This window comes from Pristiophorus japonicus, chromosome 20 (genome assembly GCF_044704955.1).
Source record: "Pristiophorus japonicus isolate sPriJap1 chromosome 20, sPriJap1.hap1, whole genome shotgun sequence".
Classification (NCBI taxonomy): domain Eukaryota; kingdom Metazoa; phylum Chordata; class Chondrichthyes; family Pristiophoridae; genus Pristiophorus; species Pristiophorus japonicus.
In genome coordinates this window covers 3,328,435-3,353,534 of record NC_091996.1, presented here as the reverse complement: position 1 = coordinate 3,353,534, position 25,100 = coordinate 3,328,435, and the positions used below count along the sequence as shown (strand labels likewise).

General features: G+C 53.1%; 1 protein-coding gene across 3 annotated transcripts in view; it reads right to left on the bottom strand.

Moving 5' to 3' along the window:
- Positions 1-247: 247 nt before the first annotated feature.
- Positions 248-25,100, bottom strand: part of inpp5e (inositol polyphosphate-5-phosphatase E) — a 38,716-nt gene continuing 13,863 nt past the window's right edge. For 2 of the 3 annotated variants that reach the window (XM_070863648.1, XM_070863650.1), the window contains 8 exons: positions 21,982-22,079; positions 15,873-15,997; positions 9,161-9,280; positions 8,042-8,149; positions 6,168-6,329; positions 4,979-5,094; positions 2,609-2,745; positions 248-2,208 (listed from right to left, as the gene is read on the bottom strand). In XM_070863648.1, coding sequence (XP_070719749.1) covers positions 2,079-2,208; positions 2,609-2,745; positions 4,979-5,094; positions 6,168-6,329; positions 8,042-8,149; positions 9,161-9,280; positions 15,873-15,997; positions 21,982-22,079 — 996 coding nt within the window. In that variant the 3' untranslated portion in view covers positions 248-2,078. The remainder of the gene's footprint in view (positions 2,209-2,608; positions 2,746-4,978; positions 5,095-6,167; positions 6,330-8,041; positions 8,150-9,160; positions 9,281-15,872; positions 15,998-21,981; positions 22,080-25,100) is intronic. The other variant, XM_070863651.1, reaches the window with a different exon arrangement.

Genomic DNA, 25,100 nt, shown 5'->3' with positions numbered 1-25,100 from the left:
CCACCCCACACCCGCTTGCGTTTGGAGTCGACGCTTCAGAACCTGCTCCGGCTCGGACCTCTGGACTTCCCCGTGACTCGGGGCCCCTCGCTCCACCTCCACCTCCCCCTCTCCTACTCGAGGGCAACACGATTCAACCAGGATCTCCCGGGGGGCATTCACCAACCTTGTGGGCTCACGGGGAGCCGAGCATGTTTTACTGTTAAAGCAAGAGTTCCTGGAACCAGGGCCGACCCAGGAGGCTGAATTCTTTAAAAATCATTTATTTTTCATAAAAAGTCAGTGAAATCAAAATAAAAATCAGTGTTATAATATATATAAAGCACAAGTTCAGATGCTGCAGAAACCACAGGACAAACTCCTCGGTATAAAGTGGCCTCAGGGAACTGCAGCCTAAAACCACTGGCCATTCCCGGTCCCATCGATCTCCAACCCCCCGCTGGGAGGAGGAGGAGTGGGGTAACAGGCCCCCTCTGCCCCAGGTACATGGAGCGGTGAACATTGAGGACCAAGTCAAACCCTCCAGCTTAAGCTGCTGGACACACCCAGTCCTCAGGAAAGGGCTGTGCCATTCACCGCCTGAGGGGAGGGGGTCGGGTTATTGCAATCGATGGAGGTCCCCGAGGGGGATGGGAGGAGGCGCGTGTCCCTGGACTGTGCTTGGAGACCTCAGTGTGGTCGGAGCTAATGTCCCAGGGCAACTCTTCCCCCAGTCCAGGCTGGGTCACTGTTACGGACAGCAGCCGGAGAGACTCTCAGAGCTTGGGCAAAGCTGAGCGTCCCCCTCAGCGCTCAATTGTGCCCCATCCACCAGCCTAACCGAAAAGGAGACGGTGCCCAACTTAAGAGTTGCTCACAGCACACAAGCAGTGATATAATTTAATATAGTAGACATCTCAAATTGCTGGAGAAATACCACCAACGCCATCTCCGCAAAATCCTGCAAATCCCCTGGGAGGACAGATGCACCGTCAGTGTTCTCGATCAGTCCAACATCCTGGCAGTGTGTGTGGGACCCGTACCTCAGTGAGAGTCAGTGTGTGTGGGACTGTACCCCAGTGAGAGTCAGTGTGTGTGGGACCCGTACCCCAGTGAGAGTCAGTGTGTGTGGGACCGTACCCCAGTGAGAGTCAGTGTGTGTGGGACCCGTACCCCAGTGAGAGTCAGTGTGTGTGGGACTGTACCCCAGTGAGAGTCAGTGTGTGTGGGACCCATACCCCAGTGAGAGTCAGTGTGTGTGGGTGGGACCTGTACCCCAGTGAGAGTCAGTGTGTGTGGGACCCGTACCCCAGTGAGAGTCAGTGTGTGTGGGACCCGTACCCCAGTGAGAGTCAGTGTGTGTGGGACCCGTACCCCAGTGAGAGTCAGTGTGTGTGGGACCCGTACCCCAGTGAGAGTCAGTGTGTGTGGGACCCGTACCCCAGTGAGAGTCAGTGTGTGTGAGACCTGTACCCCAGTGAGTGTGAATGTGTGTGGGACCTGTACCCCAGTGAGAGTCAGTGTGTGTGAGACCTGTACCCCAGTGAGAGTCAGTGTGTGTGGGACCTGTACCCCAGTGAGAGTCAGTGTGTGTGGGACCTGTACCCCAGTGAGAGTGAATGTGTGTGGGACCTGTACCCCAGTGACAGTCAGTGTGTGTGGGACCCGTACCCCAGTGAGAGTCAGTGTGTGTGGGACCCGTACCCCAGTGAGAGTCAGTGCCTTCAGGAGGGGGAGTCTTGGGGGAAAAAAATATATTTTAAAACCATTTTGCTGTGGGTCCAAGTCACTCACACTGAAACAGCAAAGTTAGGAAAAATCTGATTGACATGGACATTTTTCAATGTTTTGCAAATACTGAAAGCTACAAAATATTATAAAACAAACAGCATTAATAGTGGATTAATGTGAGCACAGCTGTCCTACACATCGCTCCTCCTGCCCCAGTGTCCTTGTACCTGTGACTGGTCCGTGACTGACTCAGGGGCCTCCCTCCTGGGTGGGAGCCAGGCCTGTGGCTAGCACCCTCTCTGCAGTCCGACCTGTGACTGCTGGGATTGGGGGGTAAGGCAAGCTCCCCATTTAGTCTCTGCTGTCAGTCAGGACACGCTGCAGACTGTGCTGTTCTTCTGGTTGCTGAAACTTCTCTTTTTCTGGTCCCTCAGGAACCTTCTCTTTATTCCCTCCATGTAGATATCCCGGTAAAACTGGCCGGCACACAACGGAATGCTGCAGGAGTGAAGCAGACACTTGTATTTAATACACACACTCCCGATAATCCACTTGGTATTTAAAATACACACACTCCCAATTATCCAGTTGTATTTAACACACACTCCCTGATCCCCAATGCCTGTTCAGTTCTCGGATCCCACCCTTTGGAAAGTCCCGGATGACAGGACAGCTCCTGATGGGCCCTCTGCTCTCCCAGCGAGGGAGATAATCACTCAGCTCCTGTTTCACAGGGCTCACTGGAGGAAGTAGGCGTGCGTGGAGGCTGAACAGGACAGTGTCGGTGTGGGCTCGGGCTGCCCACCTTGTTCGGGGTACTTGGGCACAGCACGGGAGGATGGAACGCCATCGTCAGCAGGACAGGGGAGACACGGAGGGAAATAACGCGCTCACTCACTTATCCCTCCCGGGCCGGAGCTTGACCTGGAAGTAGCAGTAGACGGGTCTGTGGTCGGATGTTTTGATTGAGGAGCAACAGCTGTATTTAACCACAAGGATGTCTCCTTTCTGCCGGCTCTTGTATATAATCCGGTCCTGCAGGACAAGAGAAGCAAGTGGTTTGTGAGTCTCTGTTTTACACACACCCCCTAACAACACCCACATCGAACCGCAACCACCTCGACTCAGTGGGCAGCACTCTCGCCTCCGAGTCAGAAAGTCGTGGGTTCAACCCCTATTCCAGAGACTTGAGCACATAATCCAGGCTGACACTCCATTGCAGTACCGAGGGAGTGTCACACTGTCGGAGGGGCAGTACTGAGGGAGTGTCACACTGTCGGAGGGGCAGTACTGAGGGAGCGCCACGCTGTCGGAGGGGCAGTACTGAGGGAGCGCCGCACTGTCGGAGGGGCAGTACTGAGGGAGCGCCGCACTGTCGGAGGGGCAGTACTGAGGGAGCGCCGCACTGTTGGAGGGGCAGTACTGAAGGAGTGCTGCACTGTCGGAGGGGCAGTACTGAGGGAGCGCCGCACTGTCGGAGGGGCAGTACTGAGGGAGTGCCGCACTGTCGGAGGGGCAGTACTGAGGGAGTACTTTCGGATGAGATGTTAAACCGAGGCCCAGTTTGCCCCCTCAGGTGCATATAAAAGATCCCATGGCACTATTTCGAAGAACAGTAGGGGAGGTCTCCCCAGTATCCCTCAATCTACATCACTAAAAACAGATTATCTGGTTATTATCACATTGCTGTGTGTGGGAGCTTGCTGTGTGCAAATTGGCTGCCACGTTTCCCACATTACAACAGTGACTGCACTCCAAGTACTTCATTGGCTGTAAAGTGCTTTGGGACATCATGAGATGGTGGAAGGTGCTGTATAAATGTCAGTCCTTCCCTTTCCTTCAGCTCTGCTGTCCTGCTATTCCATCCTTAGAAAGAGTTATCCAATTAGTCCCAATCCCCTACTTCTTCCCCAAAGCCCTGAAAATGTTTCCTGTTCAAGTATTTATCCAATTCCCTTTTGAAAGTTACTATTGAATCTGCTCCCACCACCCTTTCAGGCAGCGTGTTCCCGATCACAACTCGCTGCGTTAAAATAATTCTCATAACATAAGTAGGAGGAGCAGTAAAACCCAACGGCCCCTCGAGCCTGCTCCGCCTTTCAGTAAGATCATGGCTGATCATCGATCTCAACTCCACCTTCCTCCCCGATCTCCATATCCCTCGATTCCCCTAGACTCCAAAAATCTATCAATCTCAGCCTTGAATATATCCACAGCCCTCGGGCAGAGAATTCCAAAGATTCACAATCCTCTGAGCAAAGAAATTCCTCCTCATCTCTGTCTTAAATGGGCTACCCCTTATCCTGAGACTGTCCTCCTAATTCTAGACCGGGGGAAACAACGTCTCAGCATCTAACCTGTCAATCCCCTTCAGAATTGTGTATGTTTCTATGAGATCACCTCTCATTATTCTAAACTCCAGAGTGTATAGGCCCATTCGACACAATCTCTCCTCATAGGCCAGCCCTCTCATCCCAGGAATCAATCTAGTGAACCTCCGTTGTACTGCCTCCAAGGCAAGTATATCCTTCCTTAGATAAGGAGACCAAAACTGTGCACAGTACTCCAGGTTTGGTCTCACCAAGGCCCTGTACAATTGTAGCAAGACTTCCTTACTCTTGTACTCCAACCCCCTGTGCAATAAAGGATATGCCATTTGCCTTCCTTATTGCTTGCTGCACTTGCATGCTAGCTTTCAGTGTTTCTTGCACAAGGACCCCCAAATCTCTGAACACCAACATTTAAAAGTTACTCACTATTTAAAAAATATTCTGTTTTTCTATTCTTTCTTCCAAAGTGAATAATCTTGCATTTCCCTACATTATACTCCATCTGCCACCTTATTGCCCACTCACTTAATTTATCTATATCCCTTTGCAGATGCTCCTCACAGCTTACTGTCCTACCTAGCTTTATATCGTCAGTAAATCTGGATACATTACACTCTGTCCCTTCATCTAAGTCATCTCCCCCCTGGTTCATTTACCAATGACCTTAAATCTGTGTCCTCTGGTTACTGACCCTCCTGCCACTGGGAACAGATTCTCCTTATTTAAACTATCAGAACTTGTAATTTTGAACACTCTATTAAATCTCCCCTTAAACTTCTCTGTTCGAAGGAGAACAGTGCCAGCTTCTCCAGACCCTCCATCAGACCACCAGCTGATCAATAAAATAAAGTGTGTAGCGTTCTGGGGAAGACTGGTTAAAGAGCAGACGCCCACAAGAAGTGCAATGCCTGATAATGCTCCGGAACCAAACTCCTTACCGTGTAAGAAGGAGTCCGACACTTGGCACTGCTGTCGTAAACGTCACAGCCGATGTCAAACTTGTAGGTTGGTGGGAAATTTATTTCAGCTTCTTTGAAACCTTTAAAAATGGAGCCTGAGGAAACAAGGACACCAGGTCAGTGAGCAGCAGCAATGTTTTGTGACGCTCTCTCTCGATACACACGGTGGGGACAGAGCGTCGGCAGGTGATGTCACATCTCATGTACAGGCGCGTCTCGGCACGATACTGGTTCCCCGGTGAGTCAGTGTGTGTGGGACCGTACCCCAGTGAGAGTCAGTGTGTGTGGGACCCATACCCCAGTGAGAGTCAATGTGTGTGGGACCCATATCCCAGTGAGAGTCAGTGTGTGTGGGACCCTTACCCCAGTGAGAGTCAGTGTGTGTGGGACCTGTACCCCAGTGAGAGTCAGTGTGTGTGGGACCTGTACCCCAGTGAGAGTCAGTGTGTGTGGGACCCGTACCCCAGTGAGAGTCAGTGTGTGTGGGACCTGTACCCCAGTGAGAGTCAGTGTGTGTGGGACCCATACCCCAGTGAGAGTCAATGTGTGTGGGACCCATATCCCAGTGAGAGTCAGTGTGTGTGGGACCCTTACCCCAGTGAGAGTCAGTGTGTGTGGGACCTGTACCCCAGTGAGAGTCAGTGTGTGTGGGACCTGTACCCCAGTGAGAGTCAGTGTGTGTGGGACCCGTACCCCAGTGAGAGTCAGTGTGTGTGGGACCTGTACCCCAGTGAGAGTCAGTGTGTGTGGGACCCGTACCCCAGTGAGAGTCAGTGTGTGTGGGATCCGTACCCCAGTGAGAGTCAGTGTGTGTGGGACCCGTACCCCAGTGAGAGCTAGTGTGTGTGGGACCCGTACCCCAATGAGAGTCAGTGTGTGTGGGACCCGTACCCCAGTGAGAGTCAGTGTGTGTGGGACCCGTACCCCAGTGAGTCAGTGTGTGTGGGACCTGTACCCCAGTGAGTCAGTGTGTGTGGGACCCGTACCCCAGTGAGTCAGTGTGTGTGGGACCCGTACCCCAGTGAGTCAGTGTGTGTGGGACCTGTACCCCAGTGAGAGTCAGTGTGTGTGGGACCCGTACCCCAGTGAGTCAGTGTGTGTGGGACCTGTACCCCAGGCTGGCCCCCACTCCCTCATGTGTTTGGGAAGGTTCACAGACTGGCCCTACCCTCCTGTAGTTTCTTGGTCAGCTCATCGTAGTGTAGAATGGAGCTGAGATTGTCCTCCGCGTTGCTGTGCAGGAGCTCGTCGATCACCGCTCGCTTCACATCCAGCCGAAAGTTAAAGTCACCGAACCAGAAAACATCATCAAATCGGGTCGTCACGTCATCTGCAGCAAGCGGGTGAAGAAAGCGCGATGGATAAATGGCTGATTTGACCTCCCCCTGTCTGTGAACGGTGTGGGGGGGGGCTGCCGCTGGGGTGCAGTGAGTCTCATGCTCACTCCAGAATCGGGGCCCAGTGGTTGGAGCCCACTCCCCACTCGGGGCCCAGTAGTTGGAGCCCACTCCCCACTCGGGGCCCAGTAGTTGGAGCCCACTCCCCGCCCAGGGGCCCAGTGGTTGGAGCCCACTCCCCACTCGGGGCCCAGTAGTTGGAGCCCACTCCCCGCCCAGGGGCCCAGTAGTTGGAGCCCACTCCCCGCCCAGGGCCCAGTGGTTGGAGCCCACTCCCCGCCCAGGGGCCCAGTAGTTGGAGCCCACTCCCCGCCCAGGGGCCCAGTGGTTGGAGCCCACTCCCCGCCCAGGGGCCCAGTGGTTGGAGCCCACTCCCCACTCGGGGCCCAGTAGTTGGAGCCCACTCCCCGCCCAGGGACCCAGTGGTTGGAGCCCACTCCCCGCCCAGGGGCCCAGTAGTTGGAGCCCACTCCCCGCCCAGGGACCCAGTGGTTGGAGCCCACTCCCCGCCCAGGGGCCCAGTAGTTGGAGCCCACTCCCCGCCCAGGGGCCCAGTAGTTGGAGCCCACTCCCCGCCCAGGGGCCCAGTAGTTGGAGCCCACTCCCCGCCCAGGGCCCAGTAGTTGGAGCCCACTCCCCGCCCAGGGGCCCAGTAGTTGGAGCCCACTCCCCGCCCAGGGGCCCAGTAGTTGGAGCTCACTCCCCACTCAGGGGCCCAGTAGTTGGAGCTCACTCCCCACTCAGGGGCCCAGTAGTTGGAGCCCACTCCCCACTCAGGGCCCAGTAGTTGGAGCCCACTCCCCGCCCAGGGGCCCAGTAGTTGGAGCCCACTCCCCGCCCAGGGGCCCAGTAGTTGGAGCCCACCCCAGGGCTCGGTCCGCGGGGTTGCTGTTGGGCTGCGTTTGTATATTTTGGGTCAGACGTTAAAGTGAGGCCCCGCCTGCCCTCTCGGGGATGTGGGGGGGGGGGGGGGGGCGGGGAGGGCGGTGATGTGAATGATCCCACGACCAACCATTGGAACAAGAGCGGGAGAGTTGGCCCCGCTGTCCCGGCATTCCGACTGCCACCACCATCATCCCGGCTGTTCACCGCGGTTGCTGTGTGTGGGATCTTGCTGAGCACATACCTGACAACAGTGACTGCACTTGGGAAGTAATGCACGGACTGTGAAGGGCTCTGGTAGGCCGGGAGGATGCGAAAGGTTCGAGGTTAATGCACGCTCTCTCTCACAGTCCCACAGGTGCTGCCTGCTCTGTTAGAGGTCTTTAAAATGATGAAAGGGTTCGATTGGGGAGATGTAGGGGAGATGTAGAGAAGATGTTTCCACTTGTGGGGGAGACCACAACTCGGGGCCATAAATATAAGACAGTCACTAATAAATCCAACGGGGAATTCAGGAGACACTGCTTTACCCAGAGCGGTGAGAATGTGGAACTCGCTGCCACAGGGAGGGGTTGAGGCGAATAGTATCGATGCATTTAAGGGGAGGCTGGATAAACACATGGGGGAGAAAGGAATAGGGGGATATGGGGATGGGGTGAGATGGAGAGGGAAGGCACCCTGGCACAGAGCAGTGGGGTCGAATGGCCTGTTTCTGTGCCGTTTCACCCAGTATTTCTCGGCTCCGTTAAGCGCGGGTACTCACAGGGGTCGGATCTGTAGACGTTGGTGTCAGGGACAATCCTCGGCAATGCCATGGCTTCGATTGTTTTATTATAGTCCAGGATCCTCTCGTAAACCTTCCCTTGCCCCGCTGAACGAGAGAAACTGAAGTGAGAAAGTGCTGTATCCCCATCTCTGCCTCTCTCAGTACATCATAAAACCACCAATACTGTCTCACTGCCCTCCATCTGCCATGATTTAAAGCAGTTTTAAAAAAATGCCCACGGGTTTTGAAATGGTGAATAGAGGACAACTATTTCCTGTGGGGTCAGCCGTGGCTCAGTGGGTTACACTCCCTCGACTCAACAGTACTGAGGGAGCGCCACACTGTCGGAGGGGCAGTACTGAGGGAGCGCCGCACTGTCGGAGGGGCAGTACTGAGGGAGCGCCGCACTGTCGGAGGGGCAGTACTGAGGGAGAGCCGCACTGTCGGAGGGGCAGTACTGAGGGAGAGCCGCACTGTCGGAGGGGCAGTACTGAGGGAGCGCCGCACTGTCGGAGAGGCAGTACTGAGGGAGTGCCGCACTGTTGGAGGGACAGTACTGAGGGAGTGCCGCACTGTTGGAGGGGCAATACTGAGGGAGTGCTTTATTGTCAGCGGCACCCCTTTTCGATTGAGACGTTAAACCGAGGCTCCGTCTGCCTTCTCAGGTGAAGATCCCACGGACGCTATTTTGAAGAGCAGGGAGTTCTCTCCGGTGTCCATATTTATCCTTCAATCAACATCATTAAAGCAGATTATCTGGTCATTATCACATTGCTATTTGTGGGAGCTTGCTGTGCGCAATTTGGCTGCTGCGTTTCCCACATTACAACAGTGACTACACTCCAAAAGTACCTCATTGGCTGTAAAAGGCGCTATATAAATGTACGTCTTTCCCTTCTGGTTTTGGGGACAGTGACGAGGGGGCCATCAAACTCCGACTCCACAATCGACCTCAGTCCACCCCTCTTCAACCAGCTGACCAGCTCTGTGTCACCTCGCTCCGATCCTCCTGCTCGCCTCTCCCGCTCTCTCTAACCTTGCGCTCGAGGAGCTGGCCCTCGGCCCGAGGGGGCGGGGGGACACAAGCCGGTGAGAAACAGATTCTGGGAAACTTACAGGTGAAGTGAGAAGTCAGGAAGAGGAAGGACGTCCCGAAGAAAGTGAAAGAAATCCCCACGGCTCCTTTGGTCTTGATCTGGGAGACGATTCGAGTGGTCACCGCCGCTTGTTCTACCTCTGAGGGAGGGACATGAGGCACGTTCAGTAAATCCTCAAGCCTGACAATCCCCACACCCAGCCGGGAATAGGATCCGTCCTTACCACAGGCAACATGTCAATTTAAAAATATATACCCCAGGAGCAATTTCCAGCTTCCAATCAAATTGCGGTTCAGAGAGCGACAAGCAATCAATGTTGTCACTAACTGCTCGAGATTGAACCACACTCAGTAATTCCTCACTGACAGAGCGGGCTGGGTGCTTACACATTTCCATTCACCATTTGGGCCTGGGCTCAAACTGGATCTGTGACATTGTGCTGTGTAATGAGTCCAGGGCAGTGTCAGCAGACCCAGTTTCAAATCGCCACAAGCCCACATGATGAAACTCTCAGGTAATTGCTTCACTCTGTATCTAACCCGTGCTGTACCTGCCCTGGGAGTGTTTGATGGGACAGTGTAGAGGGAGCTTTACTCTGTATCTAACCCCGTGCTGTACCTATCCTGGGAGTGTTTGATGGGACAGTGTAGAGGGAGCTTTACTCTGTATCTAACCCGTGCTGTACCTGCCCTGGGAGTGTTTGATGGGACAGTGTAGAGGGAGCTTTACTCTGTATCTAACCCCGTGCTGTACCTATCCTGGGAGTGTTTGATGGGACAGTGTAGAGGGAGTTTTACTCTATCTAACTCCCTGTACCTGCCCTGGGAGAGTTTGATGGGACAGTGTAGAGGGAGCTTTACTCTGTATCTAACCCCCTGTACCTGCCCTAGGAGTGTTTGATGGGACAGTGTAGAGGGAGCTTTACTCTATATCTAACCCTGTGCTGTACCTGCCCTGGGAGTGTTTGATGGGACTGTGTAGAGGGAGCTTTACTCTATATCTAACCCTGTGCTGTACCTGCCCTGGGAGTGTTTGATGGGACAGTGTAGAGGGAACTTTACTCTGTATCTAACCCCGTGCTGTACCTGCCCTGGGAGTGTGTGATGGGACAGTGTAGAGGGAGCTTTACTCTGTATCTAACCCCGTGCTGTACCTGCCCTGGGAGTGTTTGATGGGACAGTGTAGAGGGAACTTTACTCTGTATCTAACCCCGTGCTGTACCTGCCCTGGGAGTGTTTGTCTCTGTCTTAAATGCCTACTGCTTATCCTGAGACTATGCTCCCTAGTCCTAGATGCTCTAGTCGGGGGAAACAACCTCTTAGCATCTACCCTGTCAATCCCCTTCAGAATCTTGTATGTTTCAATGAGATCACCTCTCCGTCTTCTAAACTCCAGAGTAAAGGCCCATTCTACACAATCGCTCATCAAAAGACAGCCCATTCAAAAAATAGTATTTTTCTATTCTTCCTACCAAAGTGAATAACCTCACATTACCCCACATTATACTCCATCTGCCACCTTACTGCCCACTCACTCAGTCTGTCTATATCCCTTTGCAGACGCTTTGTGTTCTCCTCACAGCCTACTGTCCCACTGAGCTTTGTATCATCAGCAAACTTGGAAAGCTTACTCTCGGTCCCTTCATCTTAGTAATTAATATAGATTGTAAATAGCTGAGGCCCCAGCACTGATCCTTGCGGCACTCCACTAGTTACTGTTTGCCAACCTGAAAAAGACCCTTTTATCCCTACTTTCTGTTTTCTGTCCATTAATCAATCCTCTATCCATGCTAATACATTACCTCCAATGCCATGATCCATTATCTTGTGTAATAACCTTTTATGTGGCATCTTATCGAATGCCTTTTGGTAATCCAAATATACTACACCCACTGGTTCCCCTTTATCTACCCTGCTCGTTACATCCTCAAAAAACTCCAATAAATTTGTCAAACACGATTTCCCTTTCATAAAACCATGTTAACTCTGCCTAATCGTGCTATGATTATCTAAGTGTCCTTAACAATGGATTCCAGCATTTTCCTGACGTCTGATGTCAGGCTAACTGGTCTGTAGTTCCCTGTTTTCTCTCTCCCTCCTTCCTTGAATAGCGGGGTTACATTTGCCACCTTCCAATCCGCTGGGACTGTTATAGAATCTCGGGAATTTTGGAAGACCAAAACCAATGCACGCACTATCTCTGCAGCCACCTCATTGAGAACCCAAGGATGTAGGCCATCAGGTCCAGGGGGTTTGTTGGCTTTTAGTCCCATTAGTTTAGTACTTTTTCTCTAGTTATATTAATTATATTAAGTTCATCATTTTTGGTATGCTTTTTGTGTCTTCTACTGTGAAGACAGATACAAAATATTTGTTTAAAGTTTCTACTATTTCCTTATTCCCCATATTAATTTCTCCTGTCTCTGCCTCTAAGGGACCAACGTTTACTTTTAGAAAAATAGAAAATAGGTACAGGAGTAGGCCATTCGGCCCTTCGAGCCTGAACCACCATTCAATAAGATCATGGCTGATCATTCCCTCAGTACCCCTTTCCTGCTTTCTCTCCATACCCCTTGATCCCCTTAAACATAAGAGCCATATCTAACTCCCTCTTGAATATATCCAGTGAACTGGCATCAACAACTCTCTGCGGCAGGGAATTCCACAGGTTAACAACTCTCTGAAGAAGTTTCTCCTCATCTCAGTCCTAAATGGCCTACCCCTTATCCTAAGACTATGTTCCCTGGTTCTAGACTTCCCCAACATCGGGAACATTCTTCCTGTATCTAACCTGTCCAGTCCCGTCAGAATCTTATATGTTTCTATGAGATCCCCTCTCATCCGTCTAAACTTCAGTGAATAAAGCCCAGTTAATCCAGTCTCCCCTCATATGTCAGTCTAGCCATCCCTGGAATCAGTCTGGTGAACCTTCGCTGCACTCCCTCAATAGCAAGAACGTCCTTCCTCAGACTAGGAGACCAAAACTGAACACAATATTCCAGGTGAGGCCTCACTAAGGCCCTGTACAACTGCAGTAAGACCTCCCTGCTTCTATATTCAAATCCCCTAGCTATGAAGGCCAACATGCCATTTGCCTTCTTCACCGCCTGCTGTACCTGCATGCCCACTTTCAGTGACTGATGTACCATGACACCCAGGTCTCGTTGCACCTCCCCTTTTCCTAGTCTGCCACCATTCAGATATTCTGCCTTCGTGTTTTTGCCCCCAAAATGGATAACCTCACATTTATCCACATTATACTGCATCTGCCATGCATTTGCCCACTCACCTAACCTGTCCAAGTCACCCTGCAGCCTCTTAGCGTCCTCCTCACAGCTCACACCGCCACCCAGTTTAGTGTCCTCTGAAAACTTGGAGATATTACACTCAATTCATTCATCTAAATCATTAATGTATATTGTAAATAGCTGGGGTCCCAGCACTGAGCCCTGCGGCACTCCACTAGTCACTGCCTGCCATTCTGAAAAGGCCCCGTTTATCCCGACTCTCTGCTTCCTGTCTGCCAACCAGTTCTCTATCCACGTCAGTATATTATCCCCAATACCATGTGCTTTAATTTTGCACACCAATCTCTTGTGCGGGACCTTGTCAAAAGCCTTTTGAAAGTCCAAATACACCACATCCACTGGTTCTCCCTTGTCCACTCTACTAGTTACATCCTCAAAAAATTCCAGAAGATTTGTCAAGCACGATTTCCCCTTCATAAATCCATGCTGACTTGGACCGATCCTGTCACTGCTTTCCAAATGCGCTGCTATTTCGTCCTTCATGATCGATTCCAACATTTTCCCCACTACTGATGTCAAGCTAACCGGTCTATAATTATCCGTTTTCTCTCTCCCTCCTTTTTTAAACAGTGGTGTTAAATTAGCTACCCTCCAGTCCATGGGAACTGATCCAGAGTCGATAGACTGTTGGAAAATGATCACCAATGCATCCACTATTTCTAGGGCCACTTCCTTGAGTACTCTGGGATGCAGACCATCAGGCCCCAGGAATTTATCGGCCTTCAATCCCATCAATTTCCCTAACACAATTTCCCGCCTAATAAGGATATAGAAACATAGGTGCAGGAGTAGGCCATTCGGCCCTTCGAGCCTGCACCGCCATTCAATAAGATCATGGCTGATCATTCCCTCAGTACCCCTTTCCTGCTTTCTCTCCATACCCCTTGATCCCCTTAACCGTAAGGGCCATATCTAACTCCCTCTTGAATATATCCAATGAACTGGCATCAACAACTCTCTGCGGCAGGGAATTCCACAGGTCACCAACTCTCTGACCGAAGAAGTTTCTCCTCATCTCAGTCCTAAATGGCCTACCCCTTCAGTTCCTCCTTCCCACTAGACCCACTGTCACCTAGTACCTTCGGAAGGTTATTTGTATCTTCCTTCGTGAAGACAGAATCGAAGTATTGGTTCAATTGGTCTGCCATTTCTTTGTTCCCCATTATAATTTCACCTGAATCCGACTGCAAGGGACCTACGTTTGTCTTTACTAATCTTTTTCTCTTCACATATTTATAGAAGCTTTTGCAGTCAGTTTTTATATTCCCTGCAAGCTTCCTCTCGTACTCTATTTTCCCCCTCTTAATTAAACTCTTAGTCCTCCTCTGTTGAATTCTAAATTTCTCCTAGTCCTCAGGTGTGTTGCTTTTTCTAGCCAATTTATATGGCTCTTCCTTGGTTTTAACACTATCCTTAATTTCCCTTGTTAGCCACGATTGAGCCACCTTCCCAGTTTTATTTTTACTCCAGACAGGGATGTACATTTGCTGAAGTTCATCCATGTGATCTTTAAATGTTTGCCATTGCTTATCCACCGTCAACCCTTTAAGTATCGTTTGCCAGTCTATTCTAGCCAATTCACACCTCATACCGTCGAAGTTACCTTTCCTTAAGTTCAGGACCCTAGTTTCCGAATTAACTTTGTCACTCTCCATCTTAATAAGGAATTCTACCATATTATGGTCACTTTTCCCCAAGGGGCCTCGCACAAGATTGCTAATTAGTCATTTCTCATCACCCAGTCTAGGATGGCCAGCTCTCGAGTTGGTTCCTCGACATATTGGTCTAGAAAACCATCCCTAATACACTCCAGGAAATCCTCCTCCACCGCATTGCTACCAGTTTGGTTAGCCCAATCAATATGTAGATTAAAGTTGCCCATGATAACTGCTGTACCTTTATTGCACACATCCCTTATTTCTTGTTTGATGCTGTCCCCAACCTCACTACTACTGTTTGGTGGTCTGTACACAACTCCCACCAACGTTTTCTGCCCCTTGGTATTCCGTAGCTCCACCCATACCGATTCCACATCATCCAGGCTAATGTCCCTCCTTACTATTGCATTAATTTCCTCTTTAACCAACAACGCCACCCCGCCTCCTTTTCCTCTCTGCCTAACCTTCCTAAATATTGAATACCCCTGGATGTTGAGTTCCCAGCCTTGGTCACCCTGGAGCCATGTCTCTGTGATGCCAATCAAATCGTATCCGTTAACTGCTGTCTGCGCAGTTAATTCATCCACCTTATTCCGAATACTCCTCACATTGAGGCACAGAGCCTTCAGGCTTGTCTTTTTAACACATTTTTCCCCTTTGTTACTTTCTTCCTTTTTACATACTTACAACCAAAGAATTTACAGCACAGAAACAGGCCATTCGGTCCAACTGGTCCGTGCCAGTGTTTATGCTCCAACCCCTCTTCCCCCCCGATCACCATACCCTTCTTACCCTTTCTCCTTCATGTGTTTATCGAGCTTCCCCTTAAATGCATCGATACTATTCGCCTTAACCCCTCCCTGTGGCAGCGAGTTCCACATTCTCACCACACTCTGGGAAAAGAAGTTTCTCCTGATCTCCCCTATTGGATTTATTAGCGACTATCTTATATTTATGGCCCCTAGTTTTGGACTTCCCCACGTGCAGAAACATCTTCTCTACGTCTACCCTGTTGAAATCCTTCCTAATCTTAAAGACCTCCATCAGGCACTCCCCTCAACCCTCTCTTTTCTTGAGTAAAGAGCCCCAGGCAAAGGGGAGTTTTCATCCTATGCGTTTGAGCTGGGTTTGAACGCAGTCCCAGGGGTGGGGGGTGGGTGGTGGGGGGTGTAACCCAGTGCAGCCCCCAGTCCCCACTATATGGCAATAAACGTCAGTTCTTAATGGAAACACCGAGCAGGTCAGGCAGCATCTGTGGAGACAGAAACTGAGAGTGAATGTTTCGGGTCGATGACCCTTTGTCAAACTTCATCTCACCAATTCTGACGAAAAGTTATTGATCTGAAACATTAACCCTGTTTTTCTCTCAGAATAAGGGGCCACCCATTTAAAACTGAGATGAGTAGAAATTTCTTCTCTCAGAGGGTTGTATATCTATGGAGTTCTCTGCCCCAGAGGGTTGTGGAGGCTGGGTCATTGAATATATTTAAGGTGGAGATAGATTTGGGGAGCGAGCAGGGAAGTGGAGCTGAGTCCATGATCAGATCAGCCATGATCTTATTAAATGGCGGAGCAGGCTCGAGGGGCCGTATGGCCGACTCCTGCTCCTATTTTTTATGTTCTTATCTCAGTATTATATGGCCGACCCCTTATTCTGAGACTGTGACCCCTGGTTCTAGATGCCCCAGCCAGGGGGAAAACAGCCTCCCTGCACCATTCCGGTATTGCACAGTAATGGGACTGACCACAGACCCCGCAGCACCCACCTGAGCAGAACCAGATGAGGTCTCTCCTGATGAACATGGAGAGCTGCAGGACTCCGTGAGCGGCCGAGTACAGCAACACAAAGTGCGGCCCCAGGATCTCCTGCAGGCGGATCTCCCACTCTCTCCTTCGCAAACATAAAATGCACAAGCAGGTCATTCAGGGTGCTCCCTGGGACATGGCAGCAGCGAGACAAGAACACAGAAACCCGGCAGCAAGGCAAACCATCACTGAGGTCCCCCACCCCGGTGCTCTGCTGAAACCAGCTGGTCCCAGCCTCCACAGCTCTCTGGGACAGAGAATTCTATAGATTTACAAACCCCAGAGGAGAAATTCCTCAGCTTCGTTTTAAATGGGCGGCCCCTTATTCTGAGATTATGTCCCCTACTTTCAGTTCCCCTGTGAGTGGAAATATCCTCTCTGAATCCACCTTGTCGAGCCCCCTCATTATCTTGTATGTTTCAATAAGATCACCTCTCATTCTTCTGAACTCCAATGAGTATAGACCCAACCTATCTTCTTAAGTCAACCCCCACATCTCCAGAATCAACCTAGTGAACCTTCTCTGAACAGCCTCCAATACAAATATACCCTTCCTTAAATACGGAGACCAAAACTGTACGCAGTACTCCAGGTGTGGCCTCACCAATACCCTGTACAGGTGTAGCAGGACTTCTCTGCTTTTATACTCTATCCCCCCGGCAATAAAGGCCAACATTCCATTTGCCTTCCTGAACCTGCATACTAACTTTTGTGTTTCATGTACAAGGACCCCCAGGTCTCTCTGTACTGCTGCACTTTGCAATTTTTTTCCATTTAAATTATAATTTGCTTTTCTATTTTTTCTGCTAAAGTGGATAACCTCACATTTTCCCACATTATACTCCATCTGCCAAATTTTTGCCCTTTATCCCTTTGCAGATTTTTTGTGTAAATTTGCTTTCCCACCCATCTTTGGATCATCAGCAAACTTGGCTCCATTACACTCGGTCCCTTCATCCAAGTCATTAATATAGATTGTATGTAGTTGAGGACCCAGCACCGATCCCTGCGACACCCCACTAGTCACTGTTTGCCAACCAGAGAATGACCCATTTATGCCAACGCTCTGTTTTCTGTTAGTTAGCCAAACCGCTATCCATGCTAATACATTACCCCCAACCCCATGAACTTTTATCTTGTGCAGTAACCTTTTATGTGACACCTTATCGAATGCCTAGTCAGCCTCAGTGCCCCAAGGCCGGGGTGAGGAGTGGGGGGGAGGGGGAACAGCCAGAACTGCCAACCATGTCCAGTGCACGACGGCAGTCATTGGGCGAGCTCTGGATTGGCTGAGCTCAGGGCTTCTCGATGACCCAGCAAGCGAGGGGGACAGAGTGAGCGAGGGAGGGAGGGGGACAGAGCGAGGGAGGGGGACGGAGCGAGCGAGGGAGGGAGGGGGACAGAGCGAGGGAGGGGGACAGAGCGAGGGAGGGAGGGAGGGGGACAGAGCGAGCGAGGGAGGGAGGGGGACAGAGCGAGCGAGGGAGGGAGGGGGACAGAGCGAGCGAGGTAGGGGGACAGAGCGAGGGAGGGAGGGGGACAGAGCGAGCGAGGCAGGGAGGGACACAGAGCGAGCGAGGGAGGGAGGGGGACAGAGCGAGGGAGGGAGGGGGACAGAGCGAGGGAGGGAGGGGGACAGAGCGAGCGAGTGGGACAGAGCGAGCGAGGGAGGGGGACAGAGCGAGGGAGGGAGGGGGACAGAGCGAGCGAGGGAGGGAGGGGGACAGAGCGAGCGAGGCAGGGGGACAGAGCGAGCGAGGGAGGGGGACAGAGCGAGCGAGGGAGGGAGGGGGACAGAGCGAGCGAGGGAGGGGGACAGAGCGAGCGAGGGAGGGGGACAGAGCGAGCGAGGGAGGGGGACAGAGCGAGCGAGGGAGGGGGACAGAGCGAGCGAGGGAGGGGGACAGAGCGAGCGAGCGAGGGAGGGGGACAGAGCGAGCGAGGGAGGGGGACAGAGCGAGCGAGCGAGGGAGGGGGACAGAGCGAGCGAGCGAGGGAGGGGGACAGAGCGAGCGAGCGAGGGAGGGGGACAGAGCGAGCGAGCGAGGGAGGGGGACAGAGCGAGCGAGGGAGGGAGGGGGACAGAGCGAGCGAGGGAGGGAGGGGGACAGAGCGAGCGAGGGAGGGGGACAGAGCGAGCGAGGGAGGGAGGGGGACAGAGCGAGCGAAGGAGGGAGGGGGACAGAGCGAGCGAGGGAGAGAGGGGGACAGAGCGAGCGAGGGAGGGAGGGGGACAGAGCGAGCGAGGGAGGGAGGGGGACAGAGCGAGCGAGGGAGGGAGGGAGGGAGGGAGGGAGGGAGGGGGACAGAGCGAGCGAGGGAGGGGGACAGAGCGAGGGAGGGAGGGGGACAGAGCGAGGGAGGGAGGGGGACAGAGCGAGGGAGGGAGGGAGGGGGACAGAGCGAGCGAGGGAGGGAGGGGGACAGAGCGAGCGAGGGAGGGGGACAGAGCGAGCGAGGGAGGGGGACAGAGCGAGCGAGGGAGGGGGACAGAGCGAGCGAGGGAGGGGGACAGAGCGAGCGAGGGAGGGGGGGGGACAGAGCGAGGGAGGGAGGGAGGGGGACAGAGCGAGGGAGGGAGGGAGGGGGACAGAGCGAGCGAGGGAGGGAGGGGGACAGAGCGAGGGAGGGAGGGAGGGGGACAGAGCGAGCGAGGGAGGGAGGGGGACAGAGCGAGCGAGGGAGGGAGGGGGACAGAGCGAGGGAGGGAGGGAGGGGGACAGAGCGAGGGAGGGAGGGGGACAGAGCGAGGGAGGGAGGGAGGGGGACAGAGCGAGCGAGGGAGGGGGACAGAGCGAGCGAGGGAGTGAAAGGGACAGAGCGAGTGAGTGAAAGGGACAGAGCGAGTGAGTGAAAGGGACAGAGCGAGTGAGTGAAAGGGACAGAGCGAGTGAGTGAGTGAAAGGGAAAGAGCGAGTGAGTGAAAGGGACAGAGCAAGTGAAAGGGACAGAGCGAGTGAAAGGGACAGAGCGAGTGAGCGAAAGGGACAGAGCGAGTGAAAGGGACAGAGCGAGTGAGTGAAAGGGACAGAGCAAATGAGTGAAAGGGACAGAGCGAGTGAAAGGGACAGAGCGAGTGAATGAAAGGGACAGAGCGAGGGAGGGGGACAGAGCGAGTGAGTGAAAGGGACAGAGCGAGGGAGGGGGACAGAGCGAGTGAGTGAAAGGGACAGAGCAAATGAGTGAAAGGGACAGAGCGAGTGAGCGAAAGGGACAGAGCGAGTGAGCGAAAGGGACAGAGCGAGTGAGTGAAAGGGACAGAGCGAGCGAGTGAAAGGGACAGAGCGAAGGGGAGAGCGAGCGAGAGAAAGGGAGAGCGAGCAAGAGAGAGCGAGAGAGCGAAAGGGACAGAGCGAGCGAGTGGGTCAGTGCGAGCGAGCGAAAGAGACAGAGCGAAGGGGAGAGCCAGCGAGAGAAAGGGAGAGAGAAAGGGACAGAGACCAACAATAATTTCTGCTCATCCAGAACTGGATGTGGGACAGGCAATCTGACAATTGAGAGAGCGAGGAGGGGTGGAGAGATGTGGGGGTGAGGTAGAGCTGGGTGTCAGCAGCGTACATGTGGAAACTGACGCTGTGTTTCCGGATGATGTCGCCAAGGGGCAACATGTAGATGGGGAATAGGAGGGGGCCAAGGATAGATCCTGGGGGGACACCAGGGGTAACGATGCGGGGGGGGGGGGGGGGGGGGAAGAGAAGCCGTTGCAGGAGATTCTCTGACTACGATGAGATGGATAAGAATGGAACCAGGTGAGTGCAGTCCACCCAGCTGGACCATGGTGGAGAGGTTGGAGGAGGAGGGAACCAGGTGAGTGCAGCCCACCCAGCTGGACCATGGTGGAGAGGTTGGAGGAGGAGGGAGTGGTCAACCGTGTCAAAGGCTGCAGACAGGTCGAGAAGGACGAGGAGCGATAGTTTACCTTGGTCACAGTCACAAAGGATGTGATTTGTGACTTGATGAGAGCCATACTATGGCAGGGGCGGGAACCGGATTGGAGAGATTCAAACATGGAATTGCGGGAAAGGTGGACACGGATTTGGGAGGTGATAACACGTTCAAGGACTTTGGAGAGGTAAGGGAGGTTGGAGATGGGGCGATAGTTTGCAAGGACGAAGGGATCGAGGGTTGGTTTTGGTGATGACGACAGATTTGAAGGAGAGGGAAACAGTACCTGAGGAGAGAGAGCTGTTAACAATATCAGCTAACATGGGAGCCCGAAAAGGAAGTTGGGTGGTGAGCAGTTTGGTGGGAATAGGGTCGAGGGAGCAGGAAGTGGGTCTCATGGACAGGATGAGCATGGAGAGGTCATGAGGTCAGGGCTAGGGCAGGGGGACATCCTTAGAGGAAGTTTGGCCCGGTGGGCTCGGGGAAGGAAGAGAAGAGGCAGAGGCAGCTGATTGGATAGTCTCAATCTTAACGACAAAGAAGTCCATGAGCTCCTCACACACATTATCGGAGGTGAAGGTGGAAGACTGTGGTGGGGGGGGGGGTAAGAAGATGGTTAGCAGTGGAGAATAAAAGCCAGGATTTATCTTTGCATTCCAGAATGATTCTGGAATAGTGAGCAATTTTGGCAGACGAGAGCAGGAGCTGATGATGCTTTATGTGGTCCAATCAGATCTGGCAGTGAATGGCGAAAACAGTTGTCTGCACATCCATTCAAGTCTGCGTCCCTTGGACTTATGGGAGCAAAGATGAGGGTCGTACCGGGGGGGCGGCCAGATAAAGTAAACGTTTTAATCAAAGGTGGTGGTGCAGTTGTAAAAGAGTTGGGAGAGAGTCTTTTCTGGGGCGGACACACATGGAGGTAGGTTTGGGGGGGAAGCGATACAAGAAAGTGGTCAGAATTGAGGGATTAGCGAGGCCACGAGAGATGACACGGTCGAGGGGGTGGCCATGAATATGGTTGTGTGGCAGTGCAGCACTCCCTCAGTACTGCCCTCCGACAGTGCAGTGCTCCCTCAGTACTGCCCTCCGACAGTGCAGCACTCCCTCAGTACTGCCCCTCCGACAGTGCAGTGCTCCCTCAGTACTGCCCCTCCGACAGTGCAGTGCTCCCTCAGTACTGCCCTCCGACAGTGCAGCACTCCCTCAGTACTGCCCCCCGACAGTGCAGCACTCCCTCAGTACTGCCCCTCCGACAGTGTGGCGCTCCCTCAGTACTGCCCCTCCGACAGTGCAGCACTCCCTCAGTACTGCCCCCCGACAGTGCGGCACTCCCTCAGTACTGCCCCTCCGACAATGCAGCACTCCCTCAGTACTGCCCCTCCGACAGTGCGGCGCTCCCTCAGTACCGCCCCTCCGACAGTGCGGCGCTCCCTCAGTACTGCCCCTCCGACAGTGCGGGGCTCCCTCAGTACTGCCCTCCGACAGTACAGCGCTCCCTCAGTACTGCCCCTCCGACAGTGCGGCGCTCCCTCAGTACCGCCCCTCCGACAGTGCGGCGCTCCCTCAGTACTGCCCCTCCGACAGTGCAGCACTCCCTCAGTACTGCCCCTCCCACAGTGCAGCACTCCCTCAGTACTGCCCCTCCGACAGTGCGGGGCTCCCTCAGTACCGCCCCTCTGACAGCGCAGCACTCCCTCAGTACTGCCCCTCCGACAGTGCGGCACTCCCTCAGTACTGCCCCTCCGACAGTGCGGCGCTCCCTCAGTACCGCCCCTCTGACAGCGCAGCACTCCCTCAGTACTGCCCCTCCGACAGTGCGGCGCTCCCTCAGTACCGCCCCTCTGACAGCGCAGCACTCCCTCAGTACTGCCCCTCCGACAGTATGGCGCTCCCTCAGCACTGCACTGGGAATGTCAGCCTGGACTATGGGCTCAAGTCTCTGGAGTGGGATATGAACCCTGACCTTCTGAAAGGTGAGAGTACTACCCCCTGAGTAACGGCTGATACCACAATGAGTCTCGGTGTACGGGATCACACATGAAGGAGTGAGGTGAGGTTCTGGTTGGAAACTGACAGCATTAGAACTGGACAGGAATCACTGCATGTTGGAAAGGGAAGGGATTTGGGAGGGGAAAGAGAAGAAATGATGGAATCAGACACATGACGCCGAGATCCTGTTACCTGTCTGGGATTCCTTCCTGGGTACCGATGATGTACAGATCCTGAGTGTAGAGAGAGTCACAGGGCAAGAGGAGGTCCTCCAGAGTGTCCGGGAATTCCTGTGGGAGAGTAGAAGCAGCACCAGTTACCAACAGGCTTACTCCCGACAGTGAATGCGATCCGATCCAATCACTGAGACTACCTCCCTCTGGCTCAGTTGGTTAAGTGTCCCGCGCGGGGAGGGGTGCGGGGTCCCAGGTTCCAGATCTGGCCCGCTGGCCGAGTTCATTATTCTCGATCAAGGCAGGAGCACAGTGTCAGCTGTGGCTCAGTGGGCAGCACACTTGTCTGAGTCAGACGGTTGTGGGTTCAAGTCCCACTCCAGGCTGACACTCCCAGTGCAGTACTGAGGGAGTGCTGCACTGTCGGAGGTACCAGTTTTCAGATGAGACGTTAAACCGAGGCCCCATCTGCTCTCAGGTGGACGTAAAAATTCCCACGGCACTATTTCGAAGAAGAGCAGGGGAGTTATCCCTGGTGTCCTGGGCCAATATTTATCCCTCAATCAAAATAACAAAAACAACTTATCGGGTCATTATCACTATTGTGTTCCTAACACAGATGAGGAGCACACAGGGAGGTTAAAGTGACAGTGACCTCAGTCTTTAATAAGACACTCCAGAGTGAGGAACAGTCCTTAGGGTCCGGCTTATATACAGTGCTCCCAAGGGATGCTGGGATCCCTTGGGACTTCAGGGGATGCGCTCCCTGGTGGCGGAACATGGGAGTGCATGCTTTACAGATACACAACATCACTCCCCCCAAAGTCAAAGTGAAAACTATTTACAAGGTGAGGCGGTCAGGAGCCTTTCTTTCCCTGGTGGACCGTCTCGGTACAAATGTCTGTTCTGGTGTGTTGGCTGTGCCCTCGCTAGGCTGGCGTGTTGTTGGCCCCGCAGGGCTGCTGGGTGAGCCTGGCCTTGCTGAGCTGTTGGGCGTGATGGGTTCGATTTCCTGGTCCGGGGTGGTGTCGTTGATCCTTTGGGTGTGTGTTGTGGGCTCGAAAAAGGTGGTGTGTGCTGTGTGTTGTTCAGGGCAGTCTGTGAACTGCAGCCTCGTTTGGTCCAGGTGCTTTCTGTAAATGTGTCCATTGTCTAGTTTGACTACAAACACCCTACTCCCTTCTTTAGCTATCACCGTGCCCGCGATCCACTTGGGACCATGTCCATAGTTTAGCACATACACAGGGTCATTCAGATCAATTTCCCGTGACACAGTGGCGCGACCATCGTTTACATTTTGTTGCTGCCGCCTGCTCTCTACCTGATCATGCAGGTTGGGGTGAACCAGCGAGAGTCTGGTTTTAAGTGTCCTTTTCATGAGTAGCTCAGCCGGGGGCGCCCCTGTGAGTGAGTGGGGTCTCGTGCGGTAGCTGAGCAGTACTCGAGACAGGCGGGTTTGGAGTGAGCCTTCTGTGACTCGTTTAAGGCTCTGTTTGATGGTTTGTACTGCCCGCTCTGCCTGCCCATTGGAGGCTGGTTTAAACGGGGCCGAGGTGACATGTTTGATCCCATTGCGGGTCATGAATTCTTTAAATTCGGCACTGGTGAAACATGGCCCGTTGTCACTGACCAGTATGTCAGGCAGGCCGTGGGTGGCAAACATGGCCCTCAGGCTTTCAATGGTGGCGGTGCTTCCCGACATTATTTCACATTCAATCCATTTTGAAAAAGCATCCACCACCACCAGGAACATTTTACCGGGAAACGGGCCCGCATAGTCGACATGGATCCTCGACCATGGTCTGGAGGGCCAGGACCACAAACTTAGTGGTGCCTCTTTGGACACGTTACTCAACTGAGCACACACGCTGCATTGCCGTACACAGGACTCTAAGTCAGAGTCAATACCGGGCCACCACACGTGGGATCTGGCTATCGCTTTCATCATCACTATACCCGGGTGTGTGCTGTGGAGATCCGAGATGAACGTCTCCCTGCCCTTTTTTGGTTGCAGTACGCGGTTACCCCACAACAGGCAGTCTGCCTGAATGGACAGTTCGTCCTTTCGCCGCTGGAACTGCTTGATTGGCTCTTGCATTTCAACGGAGATGCTGGCCCAGCTACCATGCAGTACACAGTTTTTTACTAGGGACAGCAGAGGATCTTGGCTGGTCCAAGTCCTAATCTGGCGGGCCGTGACAGGTAATTTATCATTTTCAAACTATTCCATGACCATCAACAAGTTTGCAGGCTGCGCCATTTCCACCCCTGTGGTGGGCAATGGTAGCCGACTGAGAGCATCCGCACAGTTCTCGGTGCCTGGCCAGTGGCGGATGGTATAGTTATACACTGATAGCGCGAGTGCCCACCTTTGTATGCGGTCTGAGGCATTAGTATTTATCCCCTTGTTTTCAGTGAACAGGGATATGAGGGGCTTGTGATCGGTTTCCAGCTCAAATTTGATGCATTTTCTTTACCCCGAACACACACGCTCATGCCTCTTTCTCAATCATGCTGTAGGCCCTCTCGGCCTTAGACAAGCTCCTGGAGGCATAGGCGACAGGTTGCAACTTCCCCGCAATGTTAGCTTGATGTAATACACCCCCGACTCCGTACGACGACGCGTCACATGCTAACACAAGTCTTTTACACGGGTTATACAATACAAGCAGCTTGTTGGAGCATAAAATGTTTCTGGCTTTCTCAAAAGCAATTACTTGTTTTTTTTCCACATACCCAGTTCTCACCTTTACGCAATAACACATGTAGGGGCTCTAAAAGGGTGCTTAACCCCGGTAGGAAGTTACCAAAGTAGTTGAGGAGTCCCAGGAACGACCGCAGCTCCGTGACGTTCTGTGGCCTGGGCGTGTTCCTGATAGCCTCTGTCTTGGCGTCTGTGGGCCGAATGCCGTTCGCCGCGATCTTTCTCCCCAAAAACTCCACTTCTGTTGCCATGAAGACGCATTTCGACCTCTTCAGTCGCAGCCCTACGCGATCCAGTCGCTGGAGGACCTCCTCCAGGTTTTGTAGGTGGTCAACGGTATCCCAACCCGTGACGAATATGTCATCCCGAAGGACCACTGTGTGTGGTACCGACTTGAGTAGGCTCTCCATGTTTCTCTGGAAGATCGCTGGGAT